Source organism: Podarcis tiliguerta (assembly GCF_965153285.1).
Source record: "Podarcis tiliguerta genome assembly, chromosome: 17".
NCBI lineage: Eukaryota > Metazoa > Chordata > Lepidosauria > Squamata > Lacertidae > Podarcis > Podarcis tiliguerta.
In genome coordinates, this window is record NC_139550.1 from 26,672,263 (window position 1) to 26,686,283 (window position 14,021).

The window sequence follows — 14,021 nt, forward strand, 5'->3', positions numbered from 1 at the left end:
CAGAATTGGCCTCCACAGTCATTTACGGACTCATTGTTAAAACCGTGTTCATGGAAGACAATCTTACTCGGCTACGAGTGATCGCAAAAGAAGAAGAAGAAGAGTACTGTGTGTGTATTCTTTATTATTTTTCTTTTTAGGTGTATTTTTGTTTTCTTATAAATGCGTTTGAATTTTAGTCTTTAGTATGCTAAAAAACTTTCAATAACATTATTATTTGTACAAAAAGAAAGAAAGAAACTATAAATTTTCAAGCAGCCTCTACAGCTCATCTTGATTTCTTTGCTGAAACTTGCAGGTTCTCTAAGCTGCTTTTAAAAGAAAGAAAGAAAGAAAGAAAAAAAAAAAAAGAAGAAGAAGAAGAGTTTGGATTTGATATCCTGCATTTCACTCCCTTTTTAAGGAGTCTCAAAGCAGCTAACATTCTGCTTTCCCTTCCTCCCCCACAACAAACACTCTGCGAGGTGAGTGGGGCTGAGAGACTTCAAGGAAGTGTCACTGGCCCAAGGTCACCCAGCAGCTGCATGTGGAGGAGCGGAGACGCGAACCCGGTTCCCCAGATTACAAGACTACTGCTCTCAACCACCCGGAGAGGAGAGTATATGGTGTGTGGCCCTAAGTTCAAGCAGAGCAACAACAAGGCCTTAGAGTTAGTGCAAATGTTATCTCAGCCAGCAGCAAATTCCTGTAAGCGCTCACACAAATGCTCTACTACAGCTTTTTCCATAACGGGGAAGGTGGGGAATCACAAGATGCATTTTTTCCTAGTCTCAGCAGAAGCTCCCACGTGCCCCCATTTCAGACACCAATTTATAACATGGACAAACAAGTAGAACAGCTTCCAAAATAGAATATAAGCACAAGCCCTTACAGTAAGGATGGGAAACCTCCAGATATTCTTGGCACCCAACTCCCATCATCCTGGACCATTGACCATGATGCTGGGGTTGATGGCAGCTGGAGAACTTGGAGGGGAGAGGTGGGGAGTGTGAAGAAGTGTTGGAGAACAGAGATCTATCTGCCACATTGCCTGCACTCCCTAGGGAAGCCTGCTGCCCTCGGATGAAGCTGAAGAACCTGTATGATAACCAGCGTTGAAAAACAGATTCTGCTGCCAGTCCACTTGGCTTCTTTATGTTCAACCAGCAGTGGGGAGGTGGCTTAAACTTGCTCTTTGCCTCAGGCATCAAAATATATTGAGCCAGGCACCACCACGAACGGCTGCAAAGCAGGAATGAAAGACCTGTAAAAAGACTGCTGGGAATCCCATGTAAACCTGCAATAGAAACTTAATTCATCATTCTGTAATAATGAATAGGAGATGAAATTCACAATGAGTAAAATCCATTTGGGACGCGGGTGGGTTAAACCACAGAGCCTAGGACTTGCTGATCAGAAGGTTGGTGGTTCGAATCCCTGCGACGGGGTGAGCTCCCGTTGCTTGGACCCAGCTCCTGCCAACCTAGCAGTTTGAAAGCACGTCAAAATGCAAGTAGATGAATAGGCGGGAAGGTAAACGGCGTTTCCGTGCGCTGCTCTGGTCCGCCGGAAGCGGCTTAATCATGCTGGCCACATGACCCGGAAGCTGTACGCCGGCTCCCTCGGCCAATAAAGAGAGATGAGCACCGCAACCCCAGAGTCGGTCACGACTGGACCTAATGGTCAGGGGTCCCTTTACCTTTTAAAATCCATTTATTCAGGATTAGAAAACTGCATAGGAAAGACAATCCTATGTGCATTAACTTGGGATAAATTATTTATTGTTTACTGCATTTATATCCTGTCTTTTTCTCCAAGGAGGGCGAGGTTCTTCCGACTCCTCATTTAATCCCCACAACAACCCTGTGGTGTAGGTTAGGCTGAGAGCAGGAAGAACCAAGATTGGGTTTCATGGCTGAGTGAGGATTCGAACCCGGCTCTCCCAGGTCCTAGTCCAGCTCTCTAACCGCTACACCACACATGTAATAATGAATAGGATTTGGTTATATAGTTGTTTACATTTCTAAAATTCGGAAGCGAGTCTAGGAATTTGTGCAAGAACTAGAACTTGAGAAGGGTTCAATAATCTACGTCAAGGGAACGACTTTAGACCTCATCGTATCAATCACTCCCATTTAGCCTAGGCTGCAGTTCACTGTGGTTACAGATACTTCCCCTTTACTTCAGAATTCAAGATTAATTGAACTCAACACTGCAGCTTAAATTTGCAGTTCTGGCGAAAGAAACGTCTTTAGTCACACTGACTCAAATGAGACTTCTCTGGAATGAAGTGCCATGACTCACAGTGTATGTTGATCCTGTAAACTAGCACACCAAAACCCCCTTTTCATTCACTGAAACTACTTTCCCAAATGAATTATGAAGTTGTAGATTCAGGGCTAAAATAATAGTTTTTGCCTTGAATGCGCAACTGGCGGTCTATTTTTAAACCTCTTCTGCTTGCAACAACCCTGTAAAAGTGTGCTACTTGCCCTTCCCATCGATGGACTCCACAGGTCTTGCCCTTGGAAAGATCTACAACGAAAAGCAAATAAGAAAGCACATGAGTTTAAACACACAAAGGCAGGAAAGATTTTAAAACACACAAAGAGATGTTCGTGGAGAACCTGCAATACTGTCTCAGGAAACAAAGAGAAAGAAAAATGCAAAGAATGTGCTAATTGAATGAGCGCGCCCGGTGATGATGGATCGGAGGATGAAAATAGCATATCCAATATTATTTAAGAACCGTTTGCCAGCTTCATCCTGACAGCCTTTGAAAGATCTTAATTTCCGTCCCCCGTGTTGTCTGCATGTAACAGAGAGCTCCTGAACTGAGACACAGAAATGTTTCAAGAGAAAATCACACATGATATAGTATTCCAATATAAATCTATATGAGACATGCTTGTTTTCATATTGAAAGAAGTATAGCCTCTCATCTGAATTGCAAACATTACAGTCTTTTTTTTAAATACCCTGAATTTCAAACAAGAAACTCTATTTAAAATATTGTTGTTGTTGTTATTATTAATAATAGTGATTCTTGGATGTGAAACAATGCCCTCTTGGGAAAGGATGTATTTTGCCAGCAGATGGCGTAAATAATCTTTGAGCTGTTGTCCTCACTTGACCTCTTCTGGAAGACCCTGAATGATCCCAGATTTCTGTGGTCAATTTGAGATTGAACTTATTCAAGAGGTAGCCATGGGTTGGTAAAATTAACAATTGGGTTACAACAGATTGCCAAAATATACTTATAGAAGTCATTTTTGTTGGGATATAAAGTAGACATGCTAGGAAAGCATGGACAAACAGTGCTTTTGAATGTGGGCAGATGTTCATTCAATTGACATTTTGCGTGTGCACAAACACATCTCGGGGCATGCAGGCTAGCAGCCTCATCCCACAGTTGTCGCTGCACTTGCCTCACTCGCAGCACAAGATCAAATTATGCTTTCTGCATGACCGCAGATGTTTGCACAGTCCACATTGTACAAATAACAGTGTTAACAAATAAGCGAAACGTCTGTGTTCACACTGTCAGCTACATGCACTTCTGGCTCTCGCACAAAGACCAGATTGAGGACATGGGGAGGGATAGGCTATAAATAAGTGAAACCCCACAAGCCAGTTCATGCTAGGAAGATCCAAGCTACTTGGCATTCTTAATGCTTAATGCTATGCCCGATTGTGAACAAGGAGTGTCTTGCTTTGTGGAAACAGACTCCTCAGCACACAACAACATCCTTCTGCAGTTTTTGTTCTTCAAACTGGCCTCGTTCACAGGTTGCAGAATTATGGCTTAACAGGACAGGTACAAGGGCTTTGCTCCAACGCAGCTCATATTTAAGCTGAGAACAAACCGTGGCTACAGCTCATGGTTAACTTGTTCTTCTTGTGTTTCAAATTACAAGAAAAGTTAACGCATTTTCACAGTAGCTTGTTCAACCTCTGTACACAACTGCATTTCAAAATCTGCCTTTTTGTTCTATACCCAAAGTTTTTTTTAATCCTATTTAGATCTCTCTGCAGCTCAGGGCTAATGAGGAGAGAGTTTCACCACCATTCTGGGTTTAGATGATATACTAAGCCGAACCTTGGCTTAACTCAGCACAGTGTGGGGTTAAAAAGATGCAGGAGAAGCAGCCTGCAGGATGTGCAAATCAGGCCACTGTCAAATTTAACTTGAAACTGCAATGCTATGTATGCATACGTAGGAATAAGCCCCACTGAATTCATTGACTTGTGCTCTGAAGTTTATTTGGGGCATAGGTAAAGGTAAAGGGACCCCTGACCAGTCGTGACCGACTCTGGGGTTGCGGCGCTCATCTCGCTTTATTGGCCGAGGGAGCCGACGTTTGTCCGCAGACAGCTTGTGGCCAGCATGACCAAGCCGCTTCTGGCAAACCAGAGCAGTGCACAGAAACGCCATTTACCTTCCCGCCGGAGCACTACCTATTTATCTTCCACTTTGATGTGCTTTTGAACTGCTAGGTTGGCAGGAGCAGGGACCGAGCAACGGGAGCTCACCCCGTCGCGGGGATTTGAACCACCAACCTTCTGATTGGCAAGTCCTAGGCTCTGTGGTTTAACCCACAGCACCACCCGCATCCCATTTGGGGCATATCGAAACACAAAATCAAGATAAGCATCATGGAGAGGGGGTTATTTATGATATTATGGCCAGCAATAGCTGCAACCTGGCCCAACAGAAGGGTTGTACTGTGCCCAAATTCATGCCACATCACAGATACGGATGAGATAAAAGAAAAGAAAAGTCAAGATTGCAATGGGTTGGAAAATCTGAAAAGACTCTCATCTTGGAGCCATAAACCTAAGTGGCTTGGAACACCCCTTGTTTGTACTGTCCTGTATTTTTGCAGGAGGGATGGGCATGTCAAGCATGGGCGTAGCCAGGATTGCTTGGGATCTGCCAAAGTTGTTGAGCTACGCCCATGATGCCGAGGTATAGTATGATAAGAGGAATGTCCCTTTAAAAAAAAAAAAAAAGACATTCAATATATACAGAGCTTTAGTGTCAATCTTTTCTTTAGTGTCAGTTTCCTCCAAATTCATTTCCTCCAAATATTACCCTCCTTCAGCCATTCAGATCCTTGCATCTTTTCCAGCTGATTAAATGATTCTGAATACCCAATCAGTTTCCCTTTAGGCTCAAGAACTAGCTTGCTAATTATCTACAGAACAGTTTATTTTTTTCCCCTTCCCATGTTGGAAGAACCAGAATGTTAAACAGTTGTTACCTCCAAGCCAGCTGGCTTCCACACAGCTGCACGGTTGATGATCTTTACATCGACCTCAGCTGCAGCAAAGGTAGGGAAAGCCGTACAAGAACGTTTAAAAACCACACATACATTTCCTGATGTGTCATGTTGTAGCTTCTGAAGAAAAAATTAATGGTATAGCAATCATATGGTAATGTAGTAGACTGACATTGACAAGGTCTGAACACGAATAGGTTTTCATGTTTTGTGTCTCCTGCATTCCCCGGTGGGAGAAAGTCTGCATAAAAATCAAAGCTCTGCTTCTTTTGTTGGCGACATTTCAAGAGCCAAACTATTTCCTGACCCCACCCACCCAAATCTACATAGGGAAAGTGCTTTAATCAAAGGCTATTGAAAGAACAAATCTGAACTTCAGGAGTTCCCCAAAGAGCCATACAAAATGCAAGGGGAGATGTAATCTCTTCACTGTCTGTCTCTACAAGCAATAATAAGGCAGTAGGCGGGACGCGGGTGGCGCTGTGGGTTAAACCACAGAGCCTAGGACTTGCCGATCAGAAGGTCGGCGGTTCGAATCCCCGCAACAGGGTAAGCACCCGTTGCTCAGTCCCTGCTCCTGCCAACCTAGCAGTTCGAAGGCACCTTAAAGTGCAAGTAGATAAATAGGTACCACTCCGGTGGGAAGGTAAACGGCGTTTCCGTGCGCTGCTCTGGTTTGCCAGAAGTGGCTTAGTCATGCTGGCCACATGACCCGGAAGCTGTACGCCGGCTCCCTCGGCCAATAAAGAAAGATGAGCGCCGCAACCCCAGAGTCGGCCACGACTGGACCTAATGGTCAGGGGTCCCTTTAACTTTAGGCATACTCCAGAGAGGAATGGGGAACCTACAACTCCCCAGATGTTATGGAAGCATCTCCCAGCCAGCATGGCCAGTGGTCAAGGAACATGGGCATTGTAGTCTAGCAACATCTGGAGAGAGACAGGCTCCGATCCTTGCTTTAATTATTAGATGAGACAACAGTTGTCCAAGAGGCTGCTAGCAAGTCTTTCTAGACCCGTAGTTCCCAGCAGGGGGGGCCATTTGATTTTTAAGGAGCACAATTTGGAAGCTTCTTTAGACCAAGTTAATGGCCTTTTAGGCTTCCTTTGTGTGATTAGAAGTTCACTTCTGGAATAATAAGAATTATATGTCACCAGGGGTGTGGGTGGGGAATCAGGATTTTAGAGATTCTTAGGTGGGGCATGGGGACGCGGGTGGCGCTGTGGGTTAAACTACAGAGCCTAGGACTTGCCGATCAGAAGGTTGGCGGTTTGAATCCCCGCGACGGGGTGAACTTCCGTTGCTCGGTCCCAGCTCCTGCCAACCTAGCAGTTCGAAAGCACGTCAAAGTGCAAGTAGATAAATAGGTACCGCTCTGGCAGGAAGGTAAACAGCATTTCCGTGTGCTGCTCTCGTTCGCCAGAAGTGGCTTAGTCATGCTGGCCACATGACCCGGAAGCTGTACGCTGGCTCCATTGGCCAATAAAGCGAGATGAGCCCCGCAACCCCAGAGTCGGCCACGACTGGACTTAATGGTCAGGGGTCCCTTTAGCTTTACCTTTAGGTGGGGCATGGTCAAAAAATGGTTGGGAACCACTGTTCTAGACTGATAGTCTACTTTTAAAAGAGGGGCACAAACCATGGATCAATTCTATAACTGCTTGGTTTTTGACGGAAATTGCGCGGCTGGTTTTTAGTTGAGAGATTTGCAGTGCGGTGCTGTTCATGGCATTCCGGAAACTGGAAAACAACTCACCATCACCAGCTATCCCAACAGCAGGAGTGCCAACTTAAATAAAATATTGGGGGGGGGAGGGAAGGTACACCCCACCCTACATAATGGATCACACGACTCGGCCCATGCAAACCATTTGAATGGCAATGGCCATCAACTTTATGGGGGGCTCAGCCCCCTCCTCCAATATTTTATTGGGAGGCTGAAGGGACATTGGCCCCTAGGAGTTGGTTCCTATGCTCAACAGTCCATCAAACTGAGAAACTGATTAACAATGTGGTGTCTTCTAACTCCCTTTCCAAGGTGGCTAGAGACCCACTTTTTATTTTTAAATTACGGCTCAGATTCTGGACCCCCTTGAAGGCAGGGCCCCCAGTGCGATTGTTCTGATTGCACAATTGATAATCCGGCTTTGAGTGATCGAGCTGACATGTATGTTTAACAACAGGCTGAAGAACAGCGAATGTAGACATCCATCCGCTCAATTGCTAGTCTTGTCATATAAAGCAGTCTGAGCAAATTTTACAAGATGTCAGAATGGATTTCTTCCTTCCTGATCTCACAGCGCAGCTTGTATTCAAAAACATAGCCTAGTCTCCCGATGAACCAGATACTTCTGTTACAGAAATAAGGTACCCTGGCCTGCCCCAAACTACAGAATGTACCTTAAATGCTTATTGGAATCCTATGTCAAAATGCAGATGAAAAGTGCTTGGTCAAGCCATATGGATTGCACCAAAGAAGCAGCCGAGAAGGGAAGCAGGACTGTTTCGTCAGCTCTGCTGAGAGGTCATGTTGCTTTGGCGTTCCCTCAGTTGTCACCCACAGCCAACCATTCTGCCAGGCTACCTGAATGGTTTTCGTCTCCGCTGATCATTACAGGCATCTGATTTGCTTCACATCCCTTTTTCATTTTGTGCCTTCGGATTGTACATTCGCAGGCAGAGATCATCTTGTTTTTCATTGTTCTTTAAGCCAATCTGACACCCTTTTCAGTTATATTGTAGGGTAAATATCATTTAAACAAATAATTTATATAAAAAAACAGTAAATGATGAGGGGTGCTGTTGGCTCTTTACACCCAAAATGAGCTGGGATCCTGCTTGCTGAAGCAGGAAGGGAGGAAGTTGGGAGAATAAAGTACAGTGGGCGCTCAGGTTGCGAACAGGATCCGTGCGGGATGCACGTTTGCAACCCGCAGCGTTCGCAACCCGCAGTGGCGCGTCTGCGCATGCACGGGTTGCAATTCAGTACTTGTGCACATGCGCAAAGTGCGATTTAGAGCTTCTATGCATGCACGACCACCGAAGCCCGGAGGTAATCCGTTCCAGTACTTCCGGGTTTCGGCGGGTGCGTAACCCAAAAAAAAACGCAACCTGAAGTGGCTGTAACCCGAGGTATGACTGTAGTGGGGTAGACCATCGTTCCCACATCATGTCTCATTGCCCTGGGCACTCGCTGTTTTTACAGGGTTAAGATGTGGCAACTCAAGCTATGAACACAGAACCATAGAACTGTAGAGTTGGAAGGGAACCGAGGGGTCATCTAGTCCCACCCCCTGCGATGCAGGAATCTCAGCTAAAGCATCCATGAGAGATGGTGATGACAGATCCATCCAACTGCTGCTTAAAAGCCTCCAAGGTAGGAGAGGCCAGCACTTTCCAAGGAAGTTCGTGTGCTGGGCCCGGGGGTAACCCGTGAAACACAGTCCAGGTCTGGTCCAGAATCTGAAGGTTCCGTTGGGAGTCAGTCCAACAGGGCCAAGGCAGGACACAAGGCAGGAAACCAGGCAAGGACAGGTACAGGATCTCAGGCAGGATCTGGCATACAGCAATGTTGCTCCTGCAACCTGGGGCGGGGTCCGTCAGCCTTTTATAATTGTCGGGGTAGTGGCCGGTCCTGATCCCCCGGCGACTCACCTCCCTGTTTCGCCCAATGGTGAGCACTCCTCCTGCAAGTACTCAGGTCTCTCCTTCTCTTAGACCTTAGTCTCTGCAGCTCGGGAGACGTCGGTGGGTTACTAGACCCAGGGGCCGCCTCAGCCTCCCCGACCCAACCAGTAGTGGAGCACCTGTAAGTGATGGCCCAGTGAAGGCAATGAGGTCATCCCCGCATCTGGAGCCAGGACAGGCTCAGGCCCCTGACTTGGCCCAGCTGGTGTTTGTTGCAGGGGAACCTGTGCAGACTGGGACTCTTCAGGATCAGGCCCCAGACTTGATTCAGATGATGACTGAGGCAAAGGATCCAGTGCGGACTGAGACTCCTATGGCTCCGAGCCCGAGCCCGAGCCCGAGTCCCAGGCCATCACAGTCCATTCCACTGCCAGACAGCTTTTACCGTCAGAAAGTTCTTCCTGATGTTTAGTCGGAATATCCTTTCTTGTAACTTGAAACCAGTGGTTCGAATCCTACCCTCCAGAGCAGGAGAAAACAAGCTTGCTCCATCCTCCATGTGACAGCCCTTTAGATATCTGAAGATGGCCATCATCTCTCAGTCTCTTTTCCAAGCTAAACATACCCAGCTCCTTCAACCGTTCCTCATCAGGCTTGGTTTCCAGACCCTTGATCATCTTGGTCTGCACACCTTCCAGCTTGTCAACTTCCTTCTTAAATTGTGGTGCCCAGAATTGGACACAGTATTCCAGGACACATTATTTCTTCTACCAACCCTCTCTTTTTTTTCTTCTTCACTTAGACAAACTTAGAATGAACCTACAGCTAATTAGAATAGATAATATTTGAAGCTATTTTTGGATTCGGTTGGCTTTGTCTCTCTTACATGCCTTAAATAAACTAAACACACACATAATTGGCAGCACAATCCCGAAATGCCATAGTAATGCAAGCACTATCAAAATTAATGAGCCATCCGATGGTATAGCAGACAGAGAATGAGATGGACCGGCAATCCAGAAACCGTTTGTTTTCTCCATTAACGAAGCTGTTTTCTCCTAATGCCCTAGGGGTGAGCATGCATCCAGTCTTCTGTGGCTTTAAGTGCTGCAGAAAGGGAAGCATTTTGGCTGGTGAACGATCTCCTATTAAAGTATTGCTGGGGAAGAAACTGCATTTGCTAAATGTATTTTCCCTAGACAACTGCAAAAGTATTGGAGCCCAGTTGCATTCTGGATGTGGAAACCCTTCCTTAGAATCACAGAATTGTAGAATTGGAAGGGATCGTGAGTTGATCCTCTAGCCGCCCCCTTGCAATGCAGGAGTCTTTTGCCCAATGTGGGACTCAAACCCATGACCTTGAGATTAAGAGTCTCGTGCTTTAACAACAGAGCTATTAAGGCCAATCATTTGCTTGTGGCTTAAAACATTGGTATAATTCCTTGTTGAATACATTCTTATATTCTGCTCCTTTGCAACTAGTTGCAATGGTGTTGAATGACTAGACATCACTGAGAATATTGACCAGGCTTCCTGCATGGATGCTGTAGTAGTAGTAGTAGTAGTAGTAATAATAATAATAATAATAATAATAATAATAATAATAATTACTACTATTATTTATTTATTTATTTATTCCCCGCCCATCTGGCTGGGTTTCCCCAGCCACTCTGGGCGGCTTCCAACAGAACACTAAAATACAATAACCTATTAAACATTAAAAGCTTCCCTAAACAGGGCTGCCTTTAGATGTCTTCTAAAAGTCTGGTAGTTGTTTTTCTCTTTGACATCTGGTGGGAGGGCGTTCCACAGGGCAGGTGCCACTACCGAGAAGGCCCTCTGCTGTGTGTCTTTTTAAGGTGTCAGGATCTGCACCCTTAGTCCCACCCTTTCAGTCTTTTTCTGGAAGCCGCCCAGAGTGGCTGATGGGTGGGGTATAAATATTATAATAAATAAATAAATAAATAAATATAAAAATAGTAGTAGTAGTACATCCTGTTGTCTTTGTCCATGGAGTTTTCTTGGCAGGGATACTGGAGTGGCTTGCCGGTTCCTGCTCCAGGTGGATCACATTTGGTCAAACTCTCTGCTATGACTTGTCCATCTTGGGTGATCCTGCACAGCATAGGTCATAGCTTCTCTGAGTTATTCAGGCCCCTTCGCCATGGCAAGGCAGCGATCCATGAAGTCCTTGAGAGTCCCATGGACTGCAAGAAGATCAAACCTCTCCATTCTGGAGGAAATCAGCCCTGAGTGCTCAGTGGAAGGACAGATCCTGAAGCTGAGGCTCCAATACTTTGGCCACCTCATGAGAAGAGGAGACTCCCTGGAAAAGACCCTGATTTTGGGAAAGATGGAGGGCACAAGGAGAAGGGGACGACAGAGGACGAGATGGTTGGATAGTGTTCTCAAAGCTACCGGCATGAGTCTGACCAAACTGCGGGAGGCAGTGGAAGACAGGAGGGCCTGGTGTGCTCTGGTCCATGGGGTCACGAAGAGTCAGACACAACTGAACGACTAAACAACAACAACAAGTATTACGGCCTTCAGCTTGTTCCAAAGTGATGTACAGCTAAGTAAATGCTACACCACCCGCCTGGTATGACTGGAATCTTGAATCCATTGGCTTCAGATTGCTTACATTCGCCTCTACCTGAGTTGAACCCCATAAGGCCTATTACTTGATATGACTGGTGATGACATTTAATTTTTTAAAGACTATATCCTGCTAATACTAACTAGCATCCCAATTCTAGGTAAGAAACAGCTGACAAGAAATACAGGCAAAGTAATAGCCAGCCACATATGACATTAGCTACGGAACTTTTTCTTTTCTTTTCCAAAAAAGTAAATAAAAACGTTATAGGCCTCCGGAGACAAATAAGGAAAGCTGTTCAGAGTGGAAAGTCTGGTTGAGAGACCTACAGGGAAGTATTTGACTTTTCATTGCCTCGAGAACATCTATGCTCTGGAGAAAACCTAGTAAAACAAACACAAACCTGGCTCAAATAATTCATTTGCTTCAGTAATTGCAAATATGCGACTGACAGAAAGTCATTCTGACCTGATTCTGATGACACTTTTATGCTAGGCTAGTTTAAACGTAATTAGTAGCTCTCTACCTAAGTTAATTATCCCAATTATTTGCTGAATTAAATGCTAAGTACAGAAGAGACTTGAGAAGCTTCTGCTGTTGGGAAAATGGAACTGCGTTTGTGATTCTCTTGCTTTTAAGAGTAAACAGCAGCCTCACATCTCTATGCCCTGCAAACCTCCCCTAGCCCTTAGAGAACGGTCCAGCCAGGGATCTTTAATTAGAAGGTCTCAGGTAGCAGAATTAGAAAACCTCTGGCTCCAACCCACAGAGCCAATTAGGAGTCAAACTAAATGTTACACAGTTCTATAATTGGAACTGCTCCCCATGATTGTTTTCTTTCTTAAAAAGTAGCCCTAGGAGAAAGTGGGGTACAGGGAAACAGATCCCATTTATGGCACCGTCTATGGGGAAATTATGCCTGTGGTCCCCCTTTTTATAAACACCAGTTTGTATATTTGTGCTTCTTTAATTTTGGTATCCTGCAGAACTCCCCACCACTATAACTCAGCATTTCGCAATGTTACCCATTTCTGTTGCCTCCCGTACCCTCAGAATGCTTTAAAACCTCCCGATAGCCAGGTATGATTGTCACCAGCACTGCAGAACAGAACACACCATTAACTAAGGGCTTATCCACATTTGATCAATATTTAGCTGTTAATCCACTTTCCAACATTCAAATTAGTTTGTACTAGTCCACACTCATAAACATGTACATTTGTATATGAGGAGCTACTTCAATCTTTCCCATTCATACCAACAGACGTTCCCTTTCGTGTGTATCCCTGCTTTCTAATCTGTTGATTCTGTTATGACATGGGTTGGTAAACAAAGGCCCGAAGGCCGGATCAGGCCCAATTGCCCAATTGACTTCTACGGGACCATCTCTCCTGGTATGCCCCACGGAGGACCTTAAGGTCCACAAATGACAACATTTTGGAGGTCCCAAGTCACAAGGTGGTTAGATTGGTCTCAACTAAGGCTAGGGCCTTTTCAGCACTGGCCCCGACTTGGTGGAACGCTCTGTCACAAGAAACTAGGGCCCTGCGGGACTTGATATCTTTCCACAGGGCCTGCAAGACATCTTTCCACCTGGGCTTTGGTTTGGACTCAGTCTGACCCTTATGTTGCCCTCCCCTTATAGTCTTGATCTATGGGCTACTTTTAAAATGAGGCTGCATTTTAAATTGCATTTTAACCTGTATTTTAAATTGGTCCCCCCCCCCCCATTATGTTTTTACTGTAATTTTACTGGTGTTAGCCGCCCTGAGCCCGGCTCTGGAAGGGGAGGGCGGGGTATAAATAAAATTTATTTATTTATTTATTTAAATCCAGTCTGCGCACAGTCCGGAAATTGCCACGTGGATCGCCAGCACGCACATTCTTTCCCTCTCCCTCCCTCTCCCTCATACAGTGGCAGCGGCGCCGCCTCCTCCCTCCCTCCTCATGGTTTCTCCCCGCCCTGCCTAGAGGAGGAAGGGGGCTGGGCTTTGTTGGTGACAGCCCCTCTCCAGAGCCCTTTCGCGCGCGGCTCATCATCCCGCCCCCCCCCCCACCGCGAGGCCCTGCCGTTCGCAAGACATAGGAGCCGCAATTGGCTGAGTGCCCCTCTTGAGTGGCCGCCATTTAAAGCAGCCCTTTTGCAAGTCGCTCATCGTCCCTCATTCATTTTTTTTCAAAATATAGTCCAGCCCCACTACAAGGTCTGAGGGACAATGGACCGGCCCCCGGCTGAAAAAGTTTGAGGACCCCTGTGTTAAGATGATTAAGTATCAACAGGGCATGTGTGCAGAGAGCTGTGCAATATCCAGTGTATATCTTTTTTTCTTTCGATCCCTCAGATTTGCACAAAACCTGGGAAGTGCACAAGCAAACAGCATTAAACATTTCTTGTTTGTGCAGGTTTTTGGTTTTGTGCAAATCTGAAGGATCAATGAGAAAATAAAAAAGTTAAGGAGAATGCCGGAAATGGTTTAGGAGCACAGTTGGAAAAGAAATGAAAGCTGTGAGGAAGTAGAGGGAGCGGAAAGGGGGGT

At 45.6% G+C, this 14,021-nt stretch overlaps 1 protein-coding gene across 4 annotated transcripts in view; it reads right to left on the reverse strand.

Moving 5' to 3' along the window:
• The window catches only part of MLLT3 (MLLT3 super elongation complex subunit), a 155,688-nt gene that overhangs the window by 129,495 nt on the left and 12,172 nt on the right, over positions 1-14,021 (reverse strand). For all 4 annotated transcript variants that reach the window (XM_083420101.1, XM_083420105.1, XM_083420100.1 and 1 more), the window contains one exon: positions 2,472-2,514. In XM_083420101.1, the coding sequence (XP_083276227.1) occupies positions 2,472-2,480 (9 nt within the window). In that variant the 5' untranslated portion in view covers positions 2,481-2,514. The remainder of the gene's footprint in view (positions 1-2,471; positions 2,515-14,021) is intronic.